The sequence below is a fragment of the Lotus japonicus genome, chromosome 4 (genome assembly GCF_012489685.1).
Source record: "Lotus japonicus ecotype B-129 chromosome 4, LjGifu_v1.2".
Classification (NCBI taxonomy): domain Eukaryota; kingdom Viridiplantae; phylum Streptophyta; class Magnoliopsida; order Fabales; family Fabaceae; genus Lotus; species Lotus japonicus.
In genome coordinates, this window is record NC_080044.1 from 38,985,919 (window position 1) to 39,011,125 (window position 25,207).

Genomic DNA, 25,207 nt, shown 5'->3' on the forward strand with positions numbered 1-25,207 from the left:
TTAGAAGTTCTGCGCACATTTCTTTCAAACTCTGAAGAAGAACTTCATGAGAATCAAGCCTTTGTTCAATGATATCAATCCTTGAATCTGACTGAGGTTGAGCAGACGTTGTAGCTTGATCAGAGTGAGGAACTTGAGCAGATGTGGAGGTGATGAGCAATATTTAACCCATTTTATATAGCCTTAATTGGTCATTATTAATGATTATTCGTAATTAATTGACCTTGCTTGACAGAGATTTCTATTATTTGGTCTAATTACGTTTATTCTTATTTTCAGGTTTTATTTGACATCAAGGGCATTTTGGGGAATTGCGGAATGAAGATTTGATTGTGCTGGAGTGAAGATTGTATTTTAGGAAATATTAGGATTTAATTTCGAAATAAATTAAGTTTGATATCTTTCAGATTCAAACTTATTTAGGTTGTTATTTTAAAACTCTATCTTTAGGATTTGTTAGGATTTGATTTTGATATCTTTTAGGATTTGATTTTGATTAGGATTTGTGATCTCAGCTCCTAGGCTGTAACTTCAAACGGCCATATCTTTTGCTCCAGAACTCGAAATTCAACATATTATATATGTTTTTGGGGTAGAAAAAAAATTCCAATCCATCTGTGACGGCTACGCCGTGAGATCGATTCTTAAAACCGCAAAAAGAGGCCTTCCGCCAAAAGTTTTTTTTAGGGTTTTGAAAAAAAAAAAAAAAATTTACTTTCATTCTTATTCTATTTGGGATACTTAGTGTTGCATGACTAGGGCAAATCCTGGGTTTTTGCATCCATTTATTTCTGAAATAGATCGAGAATTTCATAGGTTAATTAGAGCACGTAGAGCTTTTGTTACTGATTCTCATTCAAGTGATTCTGATTCTGACCTTGATTTTGATTCTGATTTTGTAGCAGTTTTTGATAACATGGCTGAAGAAGGACCGCGAGAAAGAACATTAAGGGAGCTGGCTGCACCTGATTTCACCTACGAAAGCTTGTGTATCCAGTATCCTGAGGATGTACCATGTGTACTCAAAACTGGACTAATCCATTTATTGCCTAAGTTTGGTGGTCTTGCAGGTGAAGATCCTCATATGCATATCAAGGAGTTTCGTACTGTCATATCCACCATGAAGCCTCCTGAAGTTGACAAAGATCATATCTGTTTGAAGGCTTTTCCTCATTCTCTTCAGGGAACTGCAAAGACTTGGCTGTATAACCTGCCTCCTTCATCCATTGCAAGCTGGGACGACCTGAAAAGAAAGTTTCTTGAGAAGTTCTTCCCTGCCTCTAGGACAACTTCAATCAGAAAAGACATCTTAGGAATCAGGCAGCTACATGGAGAGACTCTACATGAATACTGGGAAAGATTCAAGACACTATGTGTGAGCTGCCCCCATCACCAGATTTCCGAGCAGCTCCTAGTTCAGTATTTCTATGAGGGTTTGCTCAACATGGAGAGACATCTCATTGATGGTGCTTGTGGAGGTGCATTGAATGACATGACTCCTACTGAAGCCAGGCAGTTGTTTGAGAAGATGGCTGCTAATTCTCAGCAGTTTCACACAAGGAGTAATGATGCTGTTAAAACTGTTAATGAGATTGGGACAGATCCAAGGATGGACAAGCTTGAGAAGAGGGTGGAAACCATTGCCAGCTTGGTTACTCAATTGGCCATGAACCAGAATAAACCTTCACAACAGGCAAAGGTTTGTGGCATTTGCACTAAAGACCATAATACTGATGTTTGTCCTTCTCTGCAGGAACCTACGGATGAGAATCCTGAAGCATATGCTGCCAACATTTTCAATAATCGACCTCAGCAAAATTATGATCTGTCATCTAACAGATATAATCCTGGCTGGAGAAATCATCCAAATCTTAGATGGTATGATCAGTCACAACCTAGACCATATGTTCCTCCTCCAATGCAACAACAGGCTAACAACCCTGCTGCACCACCGCAATCTAAAGAATCTTCATTGGAGGATATGTTGAAGCAGATGACAGCCCAAAACATACAGTTCCAACAAGACACCAGATCCTCCATTCAGAATCTGACCACCCAGATAGGACAGATGGCTACTTCAATAAACCAGCTACAGTCCCAGAATTCTGATAAGCTGCCCTCTCAGACGGTTGTGAATCCAAGAAATGTGAGCGCCATCACCTTACGGTCGGGGAAGCAAATTGATGCAGATCATGGACCAGAGCCAGAGCCTGAACCTGAAAAGGAGACAGAGACCACTGCCACAAGAACCTTCCAAGTACAACCACCTTCCATTCCTCTTCCATTCCCTCCGAAAGCTATGCCAAGCAAGAAGAAGGAAGAGGTAGATAAGGGAATCTTGGAGATATTCAAGAAAGTGGAGGTGAACATACCTCTACTTGATGCACTCAAGCAAATTCCAAGATATGCAAAGTTTCTGAAAGAATTATGCACTCAGAAAAGGAAGCTGAAAGGAAATGAAAGAGTTCGCATGGGGAGAAACGTTTCTGCAATCATAGGTAAAGCTGGTAAACCTGCCCCTGTTTCTGATGTTCCTGAAAAGTGTGAGGATCCAGGTACGTTTTCTGTTCCTTGTGTCATAGGTGATACTAAATTTGAAAATGCCATGCTAGATCTAGGAGCTTCAATTAATGTGATGCCTATGTCTATTTTTAAATCACTTTCACTTGGACCTTTGAAACCTACGGGTGTTGTCATCCAATTAGCAAATAGGAGCACGGCACACCCTGCTGGTTGGGTAGAGGATGTTTTGGTTAGGGTTGGTGAACTTGTTTTCCCTGCTGATTTTTATGTGCTTGAAATGGAAAAAGGATCTTTCCGTAATACAGTTCCTATCATTTTGGGGAGACCATTTTTAAAGACAGCCCGAACCAAGATAGATGTTTATGCTGGTACACTGACTATGGAATTCGGTGATATTGTGGTTAGGATAAACATTTTTGATGCTATGAAACATCCACCTGAAGACTATTCTGTGTTTCATATTGATTTGCTTGAAGAACTGCTTGATGATATGCTTGATGAACATGAATCTGATTTCCTACATGATTCTGATTATCCTTCACTAACTGGGTCATACACTTGTCATACATGTACTGCTACTGAAATGTGTGATTCTTGCATTGATCAATTTTTGGACACTGTTGTTGTTGACTCAGATGTTAAGAAATCTGATTGTACTAACCCAGTTGTTGAAGTGCAGGCTGCAGATACTGTATCTGCTAGTTTGGTTCCATCTGTTTTGCAGGCACCCGTATTGGAGCTTAAGCCCTTACCAGATAACCTCAAGTATGCCTACTTGGAGGATGATAAGAAGCTCCCTGTCATTGTTTCCTCAACCCTTCATGAAAATCAAGAGGAAAAGTTGCTGCAAGTACTGAAGAAGCACAAGAAAGCTATTGGTTGGACCTTAGCTGACATTCCTGGTATTAGTCCATCCATGTGCATGCATAGAATACTCTTGGAAGAAGGAGCGAAGCCAGTGAGACAACCACAAAGGAGACTCAACCCAGTGATACTTGATGTTGTGAAGAAGGAGATCACCAAGCTTCTGCAAGCTGGAATTATATATCCGATCTCTAACAGCCCTTGGGTGAGCCCAGTTCAAGTGGTCCCTAAGAAGACATGACTTACCGTTATGAAGAATGAGAGGAACGAGCTTATCCCTACTCGAGTGCAAAACAGTTGGAGAGTCTGCATTGATTATAGGAGGCTCAATCAAGCAACTAGAAAGGATCACTTTCCTTTGCTCTTCATTGATCAAATGCTTGAGCGCTTAGCAGGTAAAAGTCACTACTGTTTTCTTGATGGTTTTTCTGGGTACTTTCAAATTCACATTGCTCCTGAGGACCAAGAAAAGACCACATTCACTTGTCCCTTTGGCACTTTTGCCTATAGGAGGATGCCCTTTGGCCTATGCAATGCCCCTGGTACATTCCAGCGGTGCATGGTAAGTATTTTCAGTGATTTCTTAGAGAGTTGCATCGAGGTATTTATGGATGATTTCACTGTTTACGGATCTTCATTTGATACATGTTTAGATAATCTGGATAAAGTTTTGCATAGGTGCATTGAAACTAACCTTGTTTTGAATTATGAGAAGTGTCATTTTATGGTAGAGCAAGGCATAGTTCTAGGTCATGTGATTTCTAACAAAGGCATAGAGGTGGATCCTGCCAAGATAGATGTTATTTCACATTTGCCTTACCCCTCTTGCGTGCGAGAGGTGCGTTCTTTTCTTGGCCATGCAGGTTTTTATCGCAGGTTCATTCAGGATTTCAGCAAGAGAGCCCTTCCTCTTTCTAACATGCTGCAGAAGGAAGTGGCGTTTGATTTTGATGAGAAATGCAGAGAGGCATTCGATTGCCTAAAGAAAGCCTTGACCACTACTCCTATCATTCAGGCACCTGATTGGACAGCCCCTTTTGAGCTCATGTGTGATGCCTCTAATTACGCACTGGGTGCTGTCCTTGCTCAAAAAGTGGATAAGTTACCTAGGGTAATATATTATGCTTCCAGGACTTTAGATTCTGCACAAGCGAATTACACAACCACTGTAAAAGAACTTCTAGCTATTGTGTTTGCTCTAGATAAATTCAGATCATATTTGCTAGGTTCTAGGATTATTGTTTATACTGACCATGCAGCTCTAAAGTTCCTGTTGAAGAAGGCTGAATTAAAACCTAGGTTGATCCGATGGATGCTCTTGCTCCAAGAGTTTGACTTGGAGATTAGAGATAGGAGTGGAGCACAGAATTTGGTGGCCGATCACTTGAGTCGGATAGAGAGGGATGCTGATACAAGAGATGACTTTCCGGATGAGCGGCTCTTTAATATTTCAGTTTCATTTCCAGCACCCTGGTTTGCTAATATTGTTAATTATTTAGTTGCTTTTGTTTTTCCACCATTTGCTTCTAGAGCTCAGATTGCTAAGCTCAAGTGTGATGCTAAATATTATTGTTGGGATGACCCCTATTTGTGGAAGTTTTGTACTGACCAGGTTATTAGGAGGTGAATTCCAGATCATGAGATTGAGTCAGTCCTTCAGTTTTGCCATGCTTCTGCAGTGGGCGGTCACTTTGGACCCCAAAGGACAGCACGCAAGGTGCTTGATTCTGGATTTTACTGGCCCACCATCTTCAAAGATGCGTCAAGGATTTGCAGCACTTGTGAGCCATGTCAGAGAGCAGGCGGTACCATTTCTTGGAGAAAAGAGATGCCTCAACAGTCCATGCTGTTTTGTGAGGTCTTTGATGTCTGGGGTATCGATTTTATGGGTCCTTTTCCTGTTTCTTTTGGTTTTTATTATATTTTGCTTGCTGTTGATTATGTTTCTAAATGGGTAGAAGCTAAGGCCACCCGGACTAATGATTCTCGAGTTGTTGTGGATTTTGTTAGGTCTAACATCTTTTGCAGGTTTGGCATTCCTAGAGCAATCATTAGTGACCAAGGCACCCACTTCTACAATAGGTCCATGCAAGCTCTTCTCAAGAAATTTGGGGTTGTTCATAGAATTTCCACACCATACCATCCTCAAACAAATGGGCAAGCTGAGAATTCCAATAGAGAGATAAAGAGGATCTTGGAGAAGACTGTCCAGCCTAACAGGAAGGATTGGAGCAATAGACTTGAGGATGCTCTGTGGGCCCATCGTACTGCTTATAAAGCACCCATCGGAATGTCCCCTTACCGCGTTGTTTTTGGTAAGGCATGTCATCTCCCTGTTGAGATAGAGCATCGTGCGTATTGGGCTGTGAAGACTTGCAACTTGGCTCTTAATCAAGCTGGTGGCGAAAGGAAGCTTCAATTGAGTGAGTTAGATGAGATCCGCTTGGAAGCCTATGAGAACTCTAAGTTCTACAAAGAGAAGACCAAAATATTCCATGATAGCTTGATTTCCAGAAAAGACTTTTTGGTTGGACAACAAGTGTTGTTGTATAACTCTAGGCTTGGCCTAATGAGCGGTAAGCTTCGTTCTAAGTGGATTGGTCCTTTTGTTGTTACTAATGTGTTTCCTTATGGTACTGTAGAGATCAAAAGTGAATCCACAGATAAGAGCTTCAAAGTTAATGGTCATCGCCTCAAGCATTTCCTCACTAATCCTTCTCTTGTGGATGCTACCATGGACGATGTTTCCTTGGTTGTTTCCACCCTCCGCCCGCCATGAATCAGGGAGTTTTCTTTCTCCTTCTTTACTTTTATTGCACTTGTTCAATTCCATATTTGTTATGCTTCATTGGGACAATGTGTAGTTTAAGTGTGGGGGGGAGATTACCGTAGGTAGAATATTTAGCTTTTGAATAAATTAGGTTGATCCATGCTTTCTTTGAATTCTTAGGTCTTGTTTAGATTATGGGCATTTTCTTTCTTTGAACTGAGTCATGATATCTTGTGATGTGAATCCATGCGTTCTTGTTGTCAAGTTACTTTTGAAAATTGAGGGGTTGAAACAATTATGATAGACTAAATTCCCCTGTGAGAGTTTTTGAGCCTTAACTGTAGGTGGTCAACTGTATGCCATCTCTAATCTTTTTCTTGTGTGATTGCACTCTTGATTACTTGCACTCTAGAACTTGACTTGACGCTTGTTTCTACTTGATATTCACATGCACATATTGAAGTGATTTTAGGCATTTTCTTCTTTTAATTAATAAGCCACTAGCCATATAAGCCTACCTTGAATGAATTATCCTTTGATAGCCACTTTGAGCCTTTTTACCCTTCTTTTCTTTAGCTCATTACAAGCTTATAAGTGAAAAACCATGATTGACCTAATCTTAGGGAATTTTGGAGCTTTGGAATTGTTTTGGGAGTAAGTACTAAGTGGGTAAGGGTGCATTGTTCTTTAATTCTTCCAATTCTCGGTTATGCTTGGTTGGTTGTTGTAAATAGAGTGGTGGTGTTTTTCTTACTAGTTTTGTTATGCAAAAAAATAAAAAAATAAAAAAAAAACGAAAAAAAAGGAAAAAACAGGAAAGGAAAAAAAAAAGAGAAGGCCAAGAGGAAGAAAAAAATGAATGAAAGGATGAAGGATGAAAAGTTGAAGTGTGGAATTGGAGGAAGAATTGCAAATCTTATGCTTTGAAATTGGGTTGATCTTGACGTACTTCTTACTTATTCCCCATTGCTCCTCTATTTCCTAAGGTTTTAGCTACTTATCCCATATTTTATCCTACCCTGTCCTTGGCCACATTACAACCTTTAAAAGTCCTTTTTGATCTTTATGTGCATGTGTTTTTGATTGTTGATGTTAGCGTCTTGTCAAGCCTATGGTAGTGTTTGTTCTCATGAAGTGCTTTGAGCGTAAACACAAACCTTAAACACTTGAGTGTAAACACTTTGAGAGCATAACTTGTGAGGATCTATCATCTTTGTTCTCACCTCTTGGTTTGATTGGTTACTTTACATGCTTTGGATGTTTGGATGATATTCATGGATTTCTTGTCTCTTTGATTCTCACTTGATTTTGCCCATTTCTCTACATTTCCTAGGATTCATTGTTAAGTATGTGATCTTTTAGGTTATTGCATGATTCACTTCCAGTTACAAATTGGTTTTCATGTTCTTAATTCTTTATTTTGCCCAGGAGTGCAAAAGGCTAAGTGTGGGGGTATTTGATGAGCAATATTTAACCCATTTTATATAGCCTTAATTGGTCATTATTAATGATTATTCGTAATTAATTGACCTTGCTTGACAGAGATTTCTATTATTTGGTCTAATTACGTTTATTCTTATTTTCAGGTTTTATTTGACATCAAGGGCATTTTGGGGAATTGCGGAATGAAGATTTGATTGTGCTGGAGTGAAGATTGTATTTTAGGAAATATTAGGATTTAATTTCGAAATAAATTAAGTTTGATATCTTTCAGATTCAAACTTATTTAGGTTGTTATTTTAAAACTCTATCTTTAGGATTTGTTAGGATTTGATTTTGATATCTTTTAGGATTTGATTTTGATTAGGATTTGTGATCTCAGCTCCTATTTAAGGGTTTGTGCTGAGAGAAACAAGAACCTTTTTACCTTCTACATTATTATTTTATGCAATTTTGAATTTCAGTAATTATTAGAGTTCTGCTAGGGTTTATGCTTTTAATCCCTATTCTCTTCTCCAAAATAATTGTTGAATTCGCCCCATCCATGGAAGGCTAATTTCCTTCGAACGAATTCCTTTGCAAAGTATATCGCGCTCTTGAGGTACAGTGCTTAATAGAATTCAACTGATTAGTTTTCTTCATCTCTAATTCTGGCTTAGGTTTGCTTAATTCCTTAGGTTCACGAATTAGAAGATGATGTATGTTCGCTTAGTTCATATTAGGGCGTAAAGGATTCTTAATCGCTTAGTTTAGGAATCTGTGAATTAGTTATCGCTTAGTTAATTAATTCTCACGAACTAGGAAACTAATAACAAGAATTGATCTTTAGATACCCGTGATTGAGCAGCGATATACTGAACGAAGGGATTCGTCCGTCTTTACTTATCATATTAATCTGCTTTTACTTTCTGTTAGTATTTTTAAACTGAATCACAAAACCCCCCCCCAGTGTGTGTGCGTTTGTTAGTATTAATAATATTGAGTCTTTGTTGAAACGATAATCCTTGGGAAACGACCTAGGAGTCACTTCCTAGTTTACTACAGTTTTCTAATTTAATTATTTGTATCGGGTACGGCCTCGATCAGGAGGCAACATTAGTAGCTGGAACAATTCTAAGTGCTTGATTTCTAAGTGCCTCAGCCTCAGCTTGTAATTTAGCTGCTTGTTCCAGAGCTTGCAACCTTGCAGCTTCACGTTGTTCTGCTTCAATCCTTGGAGCTTCTTCTTCTTGTTCCTTCTTCTTTCTAGCTTCTTCAATAGCAGTATAGAGTTGTTCTCTCATCAGTTGTTCATTCAAAGCTTTTCTTCTTCTGAGTCATTGACTGGCAGCTTCAACACACTCATTCTTTTCAGCATTTAGAAACCCAACCGTCACTGGAACTTGATCAACCATCCAAGAACACAGACGATCCCAGTCCTCAACAACTATGTCTGGTTTCTCACTGAGGTCAGTGCGACCATGCACATTGCGCCCTTAAAGATGCTTCATGATTAAATGAGTTGATGCAATCAAGGAGGGTGTTTGGTCCAAAGTAGGTGTAGGGAACAAGAGAGAGGTTTGGTTCAGGTGATGAAGAGTGATTTGTAAGACCCAAGTTTTTAAGTTTAGAACAAGGGAATAAAATTCCTATTCACGATTAGGTTTGATGTATCGTGAAGGAAAACCTGAACAAGTGTTTATTGAATGGAATAAATTTATGAAGGAGAAAGTTCAGGAAAAGGCTAAGGATTGTATCAAAGTCGATAAAAGTTATAGCACGATTAGTATACGCTTAAACCTAGGGCAAGAGCGCTAGTAAATAGCTCATTTGCACTTAAAGACACGATGAAAACTAATTCCAAAAATCTTCAGAGAAATGTTAGAACTTCTCTTAATCCTTCCATGACAAGCGTTTCGATGCGAAACCCTGAGATATACGAACGTCCGATTCCAATCCTCGGAGGTTTGCCGAAACTAAAACCCTGATAGTTCAAGAAACCTAAAATGAACGGTCGATGAAGACTTTTTCTATTCGAAGCTTCAAACGAAGATTCCACTCGCGTACACCCATTTCTCTTGATGTTTCCAATCTTTCTTCAGAAGGAAGTTTTCTCTTCCGACATCCACTGCAAAAAGTAGTTTTTCGGGTAAAATAGATTTACACTGACTTTGGATTGTTTACCTTAATTCCAAGAAACCTCTTTTGAGTTTTGGAATTCTGTCGCCAAAACCTATCTTAGAATTCACGGAGAATGGCGCCGGAAAAATCGAAATCGCGAAATTTTCATTTTCCCGCATTTTTCCATCCCCTATAAATAGGAGAAAAAAACCAAAACCCTTCACCATTTGCAACCCAAGCCCGCGAGCTTAGAGGAGAAGGAGGGAGAAGAAGATTTTCGCCATTTCTTGCTTGATCGTTGCTCTGACAATTGCTACTTGAAGGTATCGAGGTATAGATGCTAATCCTTACTTCTGATCGTCAATTCCGTGGTTTTCACTATGTCTTTCTGTGCTCTAAGTTTTGAGGTTTTTGCAAAACTGTCCAAATAACTTCATCTTTCTATCTAAACCACTTCCCTACGTGCCCAAGAGCATGTTTAGCGGATTACATTTTGCTGATTCTCGTCGAATTGCCGCCGAGTTTCAATTCTGCTCCAAATACCCATTTTTAGACAAAGTTTCATCCTTTAAACTGAAAACTCTCGACTTAGCTTAGCGCTAGTAGGATTAGTTGTCATAAACGTCATTGGTGATGTCCCCATCCAATTTGTTTTTCGAAATTCTAATTTTGAAATTCTGAGCTAAAAATATTGACCAAAATACCCCTGCGACAGTTTTCGATCCGATAATTTTTCCGAGTTTAGATTCGCCTTAGCTACGACTAATGATAATCTAGGAACCAAGTTTGATCGAAGAAAAATCGGCGCACACAATTAAAGTGTGTGGCCGTGAGCTCTCCAAGGGAGGGGAGAAAATTCCTTTTTCGAAAACTTGTCCGATCGTGTTAGATTATCGTACCTAGGAGTATATGCTACTTCGTGTAACCTTAGTGAGTATTGAGTGCTGAGTTTCTGACTGATTATGATGAAATTCTGTGGTTTTTGCTCTAAGGTTCAATTAAGGATTTTCAAGAAGAGGAAGGTGTAGAGTGTGAAGGAACGCTTGAGGATAACGCTGGAGGAACTGCAGGTGAGGGCTACTCACTGAACTATTAGTTAATGCTTTAGGTGTCGACGAATTCGACTTGATTCACTGTTTATGCACTTGTTTGTGTTTGACTGGGAAAATGTTTTCTGAGGCTTCGGCTGACAATGATGATTATAATTCGAGAAATCATCATGAGATAATGTGTTTATAATTAATTGTCTTTTGTCGCAGAATCGACATTTGCCTTAGGGTATCCTTTTAGAGACAATAAGTTAGCTAGAACATGTGACGACGTGTCGAGTGAGGTCGGAGACGTTGTTTGGCTAATCACTCTGCATTCATGCACACATTAAGAGGTTAATACACGGCACGGATGTCGGACCTCGGTGGATTCCAAAATGGTCATAAGACCCGGATTTCCGCGTAAGAACACTGCGGTGATTCTAAGTAGCAGACCGAAATGGCAGACCTTCGGGTTTACTGCTGATCTGACTACCGTTGTTGTTGGTGTAAGAGGCACGCGGGCCGAAATGGTCCCACCGTGGCTGGTGTTAGGGCTGATCCGTTGATGCCCATCCCTCCGGAATGCATCTTGTCAACCGGCATCTCATTCATGCAACATGCATATTGACTTAGTTGCCGAGTGTGATTGGTACTTGTTAATCTTACTTGATGCATGTTAATTGTTATTATTGTCATTTATATTCTTTGGGAGATATACGATGTTATGATGCTATCACTAACTACTAAGCTTAAGTAGCTACCCCTTAAACTGTAACTATTGGATTTATTACTTACATAATTCTTTGGAGTTGACCCTCGCGTCTTCTGTGTGTGCTTTGGCGGACTACGCCCTTTGTCAGATGTCTATGTCGGACTGGCTCACGATGGTTCACCCTTCGGGGGGGACTAGATTCGAGATGCTAGATCAGGATGACCCCGGCTCATGGGTGGTCGACCCCGCTGGCCATCGAGCGACTTACTCGGGGAGGATTATGGAGGACCGTGTCGACCGTCTGGGACACTTGACGGAAGGAGTGCTGAGGAGATACACTGTGAGCTTCAACCTGCCACCCGGCGTGCACTGCGGACCCGGTGTAGGAGCACCACCACCACCGTCATCTTCGGATGATGAGGACCCCTCAGAGGAGGAGCCTGTGGGAGGGACTTCTGCGGAGTCTACCTCACCCACTGTTGCTGTCATTGATGACCATGGCTCGGGCCCTAAGCCCGTGAGGCCAGTACAGGAGCGTGTTGCGGTAGCGAGAGGAGGGAGGATGGTGTACATTGACTTAGTCGTTCTGGATTCCGATTCGGACGATGATCACGCTAGCATGTAGTTGTGAGTGCTGGTGTGAGCTCCTCTAGACATGATTAGTGTAGGAGTAGAGTCATAGCTCTGGATGTCATTGTTTCATTTGGGGACAGGGTAGTTTCCTGACCGATAGCTTTTTGTGTGGTTTCTCTACGGAAATCACAGAGAGTTGGTTGGACTAGGGGGTCTTGTTTTAGGCCGTTTGGGCTGACTTATTCTCATTTTTGAGGGATTGTGTTGCGAACACTTGACCTATCCTTTTGGATTGTACATATTGCCGACGAGCGTTACTTTCTGTTACTTCCCGTCACTGGAGGTTACTCGTGACGTGGTTTGCTACTTACAACGAGGGTTGTAATTATATATTGTACATTAGTCATGCTGTCTTTTATCTTTGAGTTTTATTTCATTAAGTTAGTAGTTTTATCAGTTAAACAAATAAAAAAAAATATTCACGTTTTTCCGCTTTAATTTCTTTTTGGTTACTAAAGTGACGCCACCGAAATCGGGGTGTTACATGATTGCTACTAGCAACCTCAGAGGGAGAACCAATCCGCGGAGTCTGATGTGCATCCATGTTGGTCTCAGGGTTTTGATGAGAGGTTTTAGTCTCAGGGTTTGAGGATTTGTCTGGGGAATGGTTTGAGACTGACTCATCATTCTCTGGAAGAGGAGAATGAAGAGGAGGGGAGGTGGAGGTGGCATAGAAGCCAGAGGGACCGCTTGGATTGGGGAATCCAGAGGAACCAGAGGTTCTGTCCTGGGTCTAGATGAGCGGTTTGGACTTGGAACATTTAGAAAATGTTCAGGAATTTCTGAAACTCTTTCTCTTACAAGGTGAAAGAATCGGCGAGAAGCTTCAGATTTATTGGAAGGAGAAGAAAAAAGAACATTGGTACGATTAGAAATAGTGGGACAAGGAGAGAGATCTTCTCTTTCAGAGTGTTCCTCATTTGAGTGATCAGAGGGTTGAGGCTTAAAGTTGGATTTTTCAGGGTTCGGTATCTCTTGAGCTTGTGTCTCAGAAATTATTGGTTCAGAGGGTTGTGGATTGTATGAAAAAATAATGGGTGAGGTGGAAGCAGAGGGTTTGTCAGCTTGGAGCATTTTCCAGAGGGGTTCTTCCTCAATGGATGGTTGGAAGAATGAGGCCCTAGGGGGTGAAGGATGAGAAGTTGGTTGATTGATTGGTGTGGGTTCAGGATTGGTTTCATCATGAATTGCATCAAGCAAATTTAAATCATCATCTGAAAGAACAACAAACTTATTTGAAGCTCTAGCTGCAGATCTTGTGATTCTGGTAGAAGGTGCAGTTCTAGCAGGTTCCTGAGTTGGTTGCAGATGAGTGACTTGAGTCACAATCCTGACCTTCTTGGCCTTCTTCTGAGGCGGTGGTTCATCATCATCATTGTCATCACCATCAGAGGGATCATTCTCCTCAGAGGCTTCAACTTGCTTTCTCTTAGTCTTCCTCTTCCTGGGAGACTCAAAGTCTGGAGGATCTTGAAGATTTCTGAAGAATTCATCTACATCAATCTCATAACCTTGCTTCTTCAGATCATCAAGGTAGATTCTGATTGCCTCTGGGTCATCAGCCTTGGACCAGAGGGGGTAGTCCTTCAGATGGGTTCTTCTTCTTGGTCTTGCATCAGCAACTTTAACTTTAGCCTTTGTTTCTATCAGGCCCATTCTCTTCATGGATGTAGGAGTGAAGACATCCCCAGTAATTGTTGTCAAGTCTTCAGTGCATCCTAATTTTTGCAGAGCCTTTATCAGTTTGCTTTCTATGAAGAAGTCAGAAAGCAGTCTGCCAAACGGTATGTATTTGATTGCACACTTGGGTGAAGCAGTAGTTCTTGACTTCTTGATGCATTCCTTCAGATAGGAGAAGAGAAAGTAGGGCTGGCAGACTTTGCGATGCTCCTTGATAAAGAAGAGCAATACCTTCTGGGTAAAGTTGATGTAATCTGGAGAGCTTCCTTTAGGCCTTTGATTTATGCTGTTTAGCAGAATCTTGTGCCAGATTCTCAGATCAGGATGAAGATCCTTGGTCTTGCAATCACTTTTCCCTGGCTTCCATGTAGAGTAAAGAGCCATGTTAACCTGCTCCTTGGTTCTTGGTTTGACTTTTGATTCCTGCAACTGGAATCTGTAGCCATTGCTTGTCTCTGCACCCAGAAGTCTTACAAAAGACTTCCCAGAAATGATGATCCTCTTTCCCAGAACAAATGACACCACTTGATGCTCATTGCAGTCAGCGTGCTTCCAGAATTCCTTCACGAGTTTATCATAAACTGGACCATGGAGTCTTTGGAAATACCCTTCCCAGCCTTGAGCTTGAGCTTCAGGACGAAGATCAACTCCATTGTCAGCAATGTTGTCGAGGTCAAATCTCCATTCAGCAAGAACTTGGAGATCTTCTGGAGGGAAAACGCAGGTAACTGCACATTTTCTCTGAGATAGGAGAACAACATCTTTCGCGTCTTGGACTTGTGCTTGAGCACCCTCAGTCGATCTAGGACGCAGAATAGGACCCACTTGCCCTGTTGGAAGACCCACAACCATTCTAGGAAATACTCTTCCATCGGCGGAATCGGACCTTTCACCGGAGTCAGCTCTTTCAGAATCCGCCATTGTTGAAGGTAGGAGGTTTGGGTAAAAGAGAGATGAGTGAGAGCGAGAGAGAATCAAGAGAATGAGGGTTTTGCAAACAGGAGAGAGAAGCAAAAGACTTGAATGATGGAGAACGTGTGTGCGTAGTGGTTTTAGAAAGTAACCGTTGTTGATTGTAAAAGCAAAAGTAAAATCAACGGTTAAAAATTAAGAACATCATTATGAACAGTTAATACACAGATCACACAGTGGAGAAAAAGCACATCAACACTCATTACAACAGATTGTCAGCACGGGCCCAAGGAACGATGTATCAAAGTAACTGACACACACTTACTGTCTCGTCTCAGAGTAAGCACCAATGGGTACTTATCTTCTGACTGAGTTACCTTCTGAACTAGACATCTTCTGATGAGGAAGCATCATAGTCAGAGGTTCTGATTCATCTTCATACTGGACAAAAGTCCATATTCAGATTTTTCAGTATAAATTTAAATCTATCATCTGCTAAGGGCTTTGTAAAGATATCTGCCCATTGATGGTTATTATCAATAAACTTCAGAAGAAGTACGCCCTTCTGAACATAATCTCTAATAAAATGATACTTTACCTCAATATGTTTTGCCCTTAAGTGTAAGATTGGATTCTTACTGAGTGAGATTGCAGCAGTGTTATCACAATAAATTGGAATGTTGCTCTCAAGGATTTGATAATCCTATAGCTGATGTTTCATCTAGAGCATCTGAGTGCTGCATGTAGCTGCTGAGATATATTCTGCCTCTGCAGTGGATAGTGCAATAGTAGACTGCCTCTTGCTTGCCCATGAAACTAAGTTACTTCCCAGAAATTGACAATTTCCAGAAGTACTCTTTCTTTCAGTTCTATCTCCAGCATAGTCAGCATCACAATAACCTATCATTCCACGATAGAGCTTCTGACATACTTTTCCACTGGCATCTTCTTTTTCCATAATGCATGTAGGATGCATATGAGTCTTAGCAATTATTGATTTTGTCATATTGAACTTCTTCAGAAGTTCCTTTGTGTACTTGCTCTGATGGATGTAAGTAGCTTCTGGTTTTTGATCAACTTGTATTCCCAGAAAGTACCTGAGTTCTCCCATCATACTCATTTCAAATTCAGCCTGCATCATCTCAGAAAATTCTTTGCAAAGAGATGGATTAGCAGATCCAAATATAATATCATCAACATAAATTTGCACAATCAAGATATCATCTTTGTAAGTTTTGCAAAAGAGAGTTGTATCTACTTTACCCCTTACAAACTCATTTTCAAGAAGGAATGAGCTGAGTCTCTCATACCATGCTCTGGGAGCTTGCTTCAGACCATAGAGAGATTTCTTCAATTTGAAAACATGGTCAGGGTTCTTCTCATCTTCAAAATCAGGAGATGGTGCACATACACTTCCTCTGAGATGTATCCATTCAGGAAGGCACTCTTAACATCCATCTGGTGAAGAATTATATTGTGATTCACTGAGAATGAGATCAGCAGTCTGATTGCTTCCAATCTTGCTACTGGAGCAAATGTTTCAGTATAATCTATTCCTTCTTGCTGCCTGTAGCCTTGAGCAACTAGCCTTGCTTTGTTTCTGACTACCTCTCCTTTTTCTTTCAGCTTGTTTCTGAACACCCATTTGGTTCCAATGATGTGAGCACCTTGAGGTTTCTTGACAAGATTCCAAACATCATTCTTGGAGAATTGATTCAATTCTTCTTCCATTGCCAGAATCCAGTCTTTGTCTTGAAGAGCTTCATCAATTGATTTTGGTTTAATTAAGGATACCAATCCCTTCAGACTAAGTAGGGTCTCTTCAGAGGGTCTGAATGCGGATCTGGTTCTGACTGGTTCATCTTTGTTTCCCAGAATCAACTCCTTAGGGTGAGAGGCAATAATTATGCTCTTCCTCTAAGGTTGTGAATCAGAGTGACCGACTTCCTCTAGAGAGTCTTCCTCTGGCTCAGCTTCCTCTGGAGCTTTGCCTTTGTCAGAAACATTAATACTCATATCTACAAACTTTTCAACTAGCTTTGACTGATCAGAGTCAAGCTTATCATCAAATCTAACATGAATAGATTCTTCAATAGTTTTAACATCAGTATTATAAATTCTAAAACCTTTAGATCGTTCAGAGTAACCAAGTAATAGACATTTAGAAGATATAGAATCAAACTTATGTAATCTATCCTTAGTATTCAGAGCATAGCAACCACAACCAAAAGGATGAAAGTAAGAAATGTTGGGTTTTACTTTCTTCCACAATTCATAAGGAGTCTTATTCAGAATTGGTCTGATAAAGATCCTATTCTGAATGTAACATGCTGTGTTTACTACCTCAGCCCAGAAGTGCTTTGCCATGTCAGTTTCTTGAAGCATGGTTCTAGCCATCTCTTGAAGAATTCTATTCTTCCTCTCAACAACCCCATTTTGTTGAGGAGTTCTAGGACAAGAGAAATCATGTGCAATTCCATAGGTATCAAACAGACTCTCAAACTTGTCATTCTCAAACTCTCCACCATGATCACTTCTGACAAGCATAATTCTGCAAGTCTTCTCGTTTTTCACTTGGGCAATAAAGGTAGAGAACACAGAATGAGACTCATCCTTGCGGCATAGAAATTTTACCCATGTCCAGCGGCTATAGTCATCAACAATGACCATCCCATATCTTTTACCACCTATAGACTCAGTTTTCACTGGTCCAAAAAGGTCGATATGCAGAAGTTCCAACGGCCTTGAGGTGGAAACAACATTCTTTGCCTTGAAGGAGACTTTTGTATATTTGCCTTTCTGACATGCTTCACAAAGAGCATCTGAAGGGAACTTCAGAGTGGGTAAGCCCCTGACAAGGTCAAGCTTACTCAGCTGAGAAATCTTTCTCATACTGGCATGCCCTAACCGTCTATGTCATACCCATTGCTCTTCATTAACAGACAGAAGGCACTTTACTTTCTGAGTTTCCAACTCAGATAGTCTGATCTTATAAGTGTTGTTCCTCCTCTTGCTGTTAAACAGAACAGAGCCATCAATCTGACTTACAGCCCTGCAAGACTTTTGATTGAAGATTATATCATAACCCTTGTCAGCTAATTGACTTATAGACAATAAGTTATGATTTAAGCCATCTACCAATAGAACATTATCAATGCATGGACTATTATCAACACCAATAGTACCAGAACCAACAATTTTACCCTTCTCATTGCCTCCAAAGCAAACTTCGCCTCCAGGCTTAAGTTTTAGCTCTTTAAACATACGCCTTTCTCCCGTCATGTGACGCGAGCATCCATTGTCCAGATACCATGATTGGTGTTTCAGTGGAGCGATCAAGGATATATGCAACATAGATAATCTTATCCTTAGGTACCCATTTTCTGGGTCCTTTCTTGTTAGTTACCCCAGAGGTTCTGATGACCTTGGGTTTCTCAACATGATAATTTAAAGGGATTTGAGCATGATATTTTAGCACAGAATGAGTTCCCTTTTTACGAGAAGGTTTAGCAACTTTAGCAGGCAATGATTCAGGCAAAATGGTACCAGAGGGTACAAAATGTTCATGCAGAGGTTTGGCCTTAGGCATAGGAGGCTCATTTCTACTTGGTCCAGAATAGCCAATGCCACTCATTCCATTTCTGCTAACGCCATAGATCATTGAAGCCACCAAGCTTCTATCTACGCTTTTAGCTAGAAATCTTTGAAAGGATTTTTCATATTTAGATTCATTCTTTATATCAGAGGCATCACATGCAACAACTTCTTCTAACTTGATAAACTGGTTTTTGAGCACAGAGTTACAGTTAACTAAAGCATGATTATTTTCTTTCAGCTCAGAAATAATTTTCTCATGTTCAGTAGAAGTTTTAGAAACAGCAGAAAATTCCTTTTTCAACCTTTTATGCTTAGTCAAGAGAGAGTTATATTTATCCATGATATCAGACAAAGCACATTTAAGTTCAGAGGTTGAGAAAGAAGCGAATACCTCATTTTCATCGTCAGAGTCTGGATCTTCCTCTGATGCTGATTCAGAGTTAGTTGCTTCTTTTGACTCTGCTTCTTTGTTCTTGACAATAGCCATGAGTCCTTCAATAACTTCTCCATCAGAGTCAACATCCTCTGACTCTGATTCATCAAAAGTCACCATGAGGCCTTTCTTAGCTTTGAAATTCTTCTTTGGCTTCTTGCCCTTTTTCAGCTTGGGACAATCACTCTTGTAGTGCCCTGATTCTTTGCATTCAAAGCATGTGACTTCCTTTGATGAAGACTTCTTCTTACAAGAAGAAGATTTATTCTTTCCTTTATTCTTTCCAGAGCCTTTGTACTTGCTCTGCCTGTGCTTCCAGATGTGGTTAAGCCTTCTGGAGATCAGAGTCAGCTCATCCTCATCATAATCTTTAGAGGCTTCTTCAAATTCTTCTTCTGCTTGGAGAGCTTTAGCCTTTTCAGATTTAGATTTCAAGGCTATAGACTTCTTCTTCTAATCCTGATGTTAAATACGCTTCAGTTCATGACACTTTAGTATGCTTATGAGTTCTTCCAGACTCATCTGATCAACATCTCTTGTGAGCTCCAAGGAAGTTATCAGAGGCATCCAGCTTTCAGGAAGGCCTCTAAGAATCCTCATGACATGATCAGCAGTTGTGTAGCTCTTGTGAGAGGTCTAATGAGTAACTGAAATCTGGAGAACATGTCCTCAATGGACTCACTGGATTCCATTTGGAAGGATTCATACTTTCTGATCAAGGCCAACGCCTTTGACTCCTTCACCTTCTTGTTTCCTTCATGGGTCATCTTCAATGAATCAAAGATACCCTTAGCATACTCACGATCTGTGATCTTTTGATATTCTTCATAAGAAATAGCACTTAGAAGAATAGTTCTAGCTTTATGATGCAGTGAGTAAAGCTTCTTTTGTTCGGCAGAGATCTCTGATCTGGAGATCTTCTTGCCATCAACACTAACTAGACTCGTAGCCATCCACTATAATATCCCAGAGATCTGCATCAAAGCCCAGAAAGAAGCTTTCAATCCTGTCTTTCCAGTACTCAAATCTTTGCCCATCAAACATAGGAGGCTTTACACTGTAGACATCTTTTTGCGTTTCAATGGTGGCAGCCATTTTAGTTTTTCACACCGACCCGGATCACTGAACACTGTTAGGTGTGGTAATCAGAACTTGCGCTCTGATACCAATTGAAGGTATGAAAAACGATAGAAAGGGGGGTTTGAATAGCGTTTTAAGACTAAAAACTCGACCCACTTGAGATTTAAATAAATCTCTTCACCCACCAAGAGGGAAGCTTGGATTCTATGACCTTTGTACCTTCTGCTTCTGGACTCAGAGGAGAAGTACTTGGTCTTCAGAGCCAGCTTACTCTTGGACTTCAGAATCTTCACTACTCAACTTCTGATCCTGCAAAGCGTCTGATCCTTCAGAGCGCCTGATACTTCACAGCTTCTAGTGAGCTGAATCCATATCAGAGCTTTATGATCTTCAGATCTTCTGAAGCTTGATCTACTGTTCAGATTGAACATAGTACGTGCGAAAGCGTTGCAGAGGTTACTCTTTGAACATTGTGCTTCTGAATCATGTGAAATAGGACCAGAGTCTTGGCTTGTCATTTGAACACTCAGAAAAAACGTTAGAGTACCATAATTGTTCATACTTAATAGTTAACTTGTAATCATCAAAACATAGAGTTGTACTACTAGATCAAAACTTGATCTTACAGTTACAAGGAGGGTTGGGACACCCGCTTCTTTGAGTGACTTGAGAAGGTTTATATAGTCGTAGCTCTGATTCATCATTTGTACATTTTGGGACAGGGTAGGTTCTCGACATTTTGCTTTTTGTGTGGTTCTCTGTATGGGAATCACAGGGAGTAGTCGTACGTTAGAACTTCTAGAGGAGGCCGTTTTGGGCGGACTCTCCCATACTTTGAGGAATGTATTTATAACTCTTATACTTTGATCATTGAATGTGTACATTTTGCTTTCGAGCGTACTTCTGTCACTTGCAGGTTTTGTGACACTTATAGTTACAGAGGGGTTGTATATAAGGTTATGCCTTAAGCTTTGAGTTAAGTCCTTGTTTGGACAATTCTTGTTTTAAAAAGAAAAAAAAAGATACTTGCATTTTCTGCACTTAGTTTTAGGACAGGTTACTATTGTGACTACCCGAAAATCGAGATGTTACACACAACCACCACCATCCCTTCTCATAGCCTCGAACGCACCACCACCATAGGCGACCACCACCGCGCCTTCCTCCACTCTCCATGGAATCAACCTGCATTATTCTTCCTCTCTTCATGGCTGAGCACGAGCCACCGCAGCCATCGTAACAGAAAACAGCGGAAGCACGACAAAGAATGAACGTGAAAACGAGAAATACGATGCTACCGACGTCGCCGCCGTCGCCAACTTCGGCCTTCGATTCCAGTGTCCTCGGGCCTCTGTTGTAATGCCCCGATTTCTCGAGTGTCACACAATAATGTAACCAATTTTAGTAAAGAATTTTCGTCGATTCGATTATTAATCTTCATTTAGTGACAAAGGTTCATTTTACGAAAACTCTTAAACATCAACTTTAATTAAAACCCAAATCATTTAAGACCGAACCCTTCCATTTGTTATCTTGGAAATAAATCGAACGTGCGTTTAATTGGAAACGTCGAAATAAATAGAGTACAATAATTAAAATAGTACTTGCATTCAAATAGAGTGAAATAGTCTTCACACCCATGTGTGGAATTAAATAACCAAGTACAACTGTGTAAACCCATTACATTCGAAATGAAATAAATGAAACCATAAAGATAGTTTAACAAAATAGAAATTTAAAAGTTCAATGCCAATAACTCTTAATCTTCGTCATCACTATCCACTATGTAGATCACTTCTTCAAAGGAACCCCTGAGCTTACGACGCTTCTCGGGAAGAGACATAAGCGGCAGACCCTCAACATGATCCCATGCACAACAAGCTTCAACATCGCTCCACCAAGCCGGTACTGCAGGTACACGCCCGCTCAATTCTGGTTTACACTCGTCCTTCGGAGCTTCAACTTTGGTTTGTGTTGGAACTGTGGTCTTCACCACCGGTGGCCTTGACTCAATCGCTACTTCCTCTGAAGGAACAATCTCAACTGAAGACACTCGTGAGCCTTCCTCCTTTGGGAAAAAGAATCGTGGAGGTGTGTATGGCATCGTGATCACTCCACCCACCATACGTTGCGATTCCACGATGTCTCCGTGTATGCCTCGACCAGTGAGCTTCGCACAACCCTTAATTCTCAGGAAGACATTTAAGTCAACCAACACCCTCGCGTGCAAGTAACCGTTTGTCTCTAACGACACCATCGTTCTCATGGTCCATAATCATAACTAGACCTATGTTCCAATTAAATTCTCATTTTACTTGCAAGCGATTAAAATCTCAGTTCTCTTGGTTCAAGGCTCTAGTTTGACAACCTAAAGTCTTAACAATTACAACGCCGGAAATAACATAAACGACATGAAATATAAACAACACCAGTAGGAATTACAGTTGGATGAGCGACCTTTACAGTAACAGTTCAGACAGGCAGTGCACTTGATACATCAATTCTCATAACAACTTTCTCATGCATTTCATAGCATATTCTTCACACATGGCATATCAACTCCAAATACTTTATTCTCATGCGGAATCAACACATATTTCATGGCAAATACATCAAACAAATCATCAAGCAAACTTGTGCATGAATCGAAAGAAAGAAACTCGCCGAAACCCTAAAAATAGGGTTCGGCTGAACCATATAGTGGTTCTAGGGTTTTCCATTTTTTTTTCTTTCTTCTGTTTCAACACCACAAGCCAAGGACCAGCAAAAAATTACCAAGGAAACTCACTCAAATATCCAGATTCAAGCATTCATCAACTTGCATGCCAAATCATGTGAAAATTTAATCCAATTTAGCAATTAATCATGGAATTAATACATAAAATCATGGATCCATATGATGAACATCAAATAAGGAATAAGTAGCATGGTTCTCATGGCAAAACCTATAGACTCTACCCTTAACCGAGGTTAGTACCGTTGGAACCCTTGCGACGTCCACAGCAAAACCCATGTTCCAAATCATCGTTCAGTTGTCGTCGACCGTCGCCGCCGCCGCCTTCAGAGGCGTTTTTCGGTCAACTCCGGCTACCAATGGATAAAAAGAGTTTACCACAACGATCGTTGCTGCGAGGGGACTAAAAGCCCTCAATCTATTTCAGATTTGGACAACTTTTGCCGGCGAGCTCCGCCGACCTACGGTTGGACGTTTTGGGCAAACTGTTGACTTTTTGGGTAAACGAACAACGTCATGGAGTTCCTGGCCGCGAAAGGATGAAGAACAACTATCCCTTTTGTGTCCTCGGCGACAGTTTCTCTATCAACCACCGCGAACCACGACTTCCTCCGACGACTCTTCGCCGACAAGTTTCTAAAACTTGATTCTTGTAAGCCTTCAACCTTTGTATATGTTTTATCTTCGGGCAAGCAAGTTTTAAAGAAAAATAAACATTTTTCCTTGTTATTGTGAAAATCAGAGTTTAAAATTTGATTAGTAAATAGTTTTGATTTTTTTAACTGTTATTGATTCAGAACATGTTATTGCAACTGTTATTGAGAATGTTGAGCCTGATGTTCAAACAATTGAAAGGGAATCCCAGGATTTCTCAATAAGAAACCCTGAGGTCGATGTTGATGTTGATCAAACAAATCATAAAGAGGCTATTCCTGATCCTGTAAGTGTGTCTCCAACAAGCCCTGTGATTACACCACCGCCATCATTTATGATGGATGATGCTGTTTCTCCTTCTCCTACTGTTTCTCCTGAAGAACCTGCCTCTGAGGAAGAGGTTCATGAGAAGGATGATGATGAGGACACATAATCTGATGATTTTGTGCTGGCAAGTTTTGTGGCTGAGAAAAAGAAAAAGAAAAAACAATCTTCTACTCCCTCCTCAAAATCAAAATCATGCAAGAATCCTAAGACTTATAGGAGTAACAGGTCCAAGTTCCTAAGAAAAAAAAGAAGGACAAGAAGAAGAAGGTCACTGTTGTTGAGGAAGAAAAATGATTCTAGTGAATGTTCTAGAGGCTCCTTTGGACAATATCTCATTCCACTTCGTGGAAAGTGCTGCCAAATGGAAGTATGTCTTCCAGAGAAGAATTGCTCGGGAAAGGGTGCTTGTCCCAGAAGCTCTTGGTTATGGATTTAATTGCTGCTGCTAGTCTCGTGAAGACAGTGTCTGGTTTTGGGAGATGCTTTGACAAGCTTGTGAAGGAATTCATTGTCAACATAACCCCCGAGTGCAACGTCTCTAGAAGTGTTGAGTTCAGGAAGGTGTATGTTAGAGGTAATGGTGTTAATTTTTCTCCTATTTTGATTAATGCTTTCTAGGAAGGAGCCATGTGGCTCATGTTTTTGAAGATATCTCATTTAGTGAGATCACTAAAGAGATCATTGTTAGGCAAGTGATAACTTGGCCCAGGAAGGGAATGTTGTCTACTGGCACTTTGAGTGTCAAGTATGCCTTGCTGAATCGCATTGGAGCTGCAAATTGGATGCTTACAAATCAGTCGTCTCACATCTCCATTGGGTTAGCCAAATTGATTTATATGATTGGCACCAAGACTCCTTTTGATTTTGGAGCTTTGGTTTTTTAGCAAACTATAAAGCACGCGGATACTCTTGTTGTGAAGCTGCCAATTGCCTTTCCTTTTTTGTTATCTGAGATCATTCTGAGCCAACATCCTAAGATTGTGGCTTTAGATGAATATCCTGTGCAGAAGGCTAGTCCACTCACGTTTGATCAAAGGTTGTATGTGGGGACATATGACCCAGACATTGTGGTAGATGTTGGACAAGTTGGAGCTGATGGTGCTAAAGGCCTAAGGCTCTCTGCTATCTCTAGTTATGTTCTTGCTGAGCTTGTGGAGATTTCCAAGATTCTTCAAGATACCATTGTCAGCTGCACTCAGAGGAAGAAGAAGAAGGTGGATCTGCTAATCAATAGTTTGTCCATGGGAAAAGCTCCTGCTGGTGATGAAGGAAATCAGGCTGATGTTGAACCTAGTGTTGGGACTTCTAGTGATAGTTCTGATTAGTTTGTTTTGTTTGTTTATGAACTGATTCGATCTGATTGTACTTAATGATGACAATGGTCTTTCTCTGCCCTTTGCAAAATTCTGTTAATAAAGGGGAGAAGTAATTGGTGACATCGTTTATTTGTTATGGTGGAAATGCTTTATGGTATGGTAGTATTCTATTCAGATGCCTATGTTGTTTCTAGTCTCTATGTTTCTGCCTTGCTTAACTCAAGTAAGATGTGTTGATGTTGTATGTGTGTGTTCAAGTTTTTGTTGTGCCTATCCGCTGCTATGATAGTTATTGTCGTGTCCCCCTTCCATGTGTGACGATTTCACCCAACTCTTATCACCTCAAGAGCGAACGACACGTCGTTTTTTTACCGCTAATCCTTACTAATTATAATCTAAAC

At 40.5% G+C, this 25,207-nt stretch overlaps 2 protein-coding genes across 2 annotated transcripts; both read left to right on the forward strand.

Annotated features, from left to right (window-relative positions):
• Nucleotides 1-751: 751 nt before the first annotated feature.
• LOC130712726 (uncharacterized) lies at nt 752-6,166 on the forward strand. The gene is made up of 5 exons (XM_057562546.1): nt 752-1,878; nt 1,954-3,363; nt 3,790-4,065; nt 4,621-4,690; nt 5,063-6,166. Exons 1-5 carry the CDS (start codon nt 752-754, stop codon nt 6,164-6,166), a joined length of 3,987 nt encoding a protein of 1,328 aa, XP_057418529.1.
• A 17,693-nt stretch (nt 6,167-23,859) lies between these two features.
• LOC130712727 (uncharacterized) lies at nt 23,860-24,815 on the forward strand. Its single transcript, XM_057562547.1, has 3 exons — nt 23,860-24,064; nt 24,109-24,365; nt 24,468-24,815. Exons 1-3 carry the CDS (start codon nt 23,860-23,862, stop codon nt 24,813-24,815), a joined length of 810 nt encoding a protein of 269 aa, XP_057418530.1.
• Nucleotides 24,816-25,207: the final 392 nt, after the last annotated feature.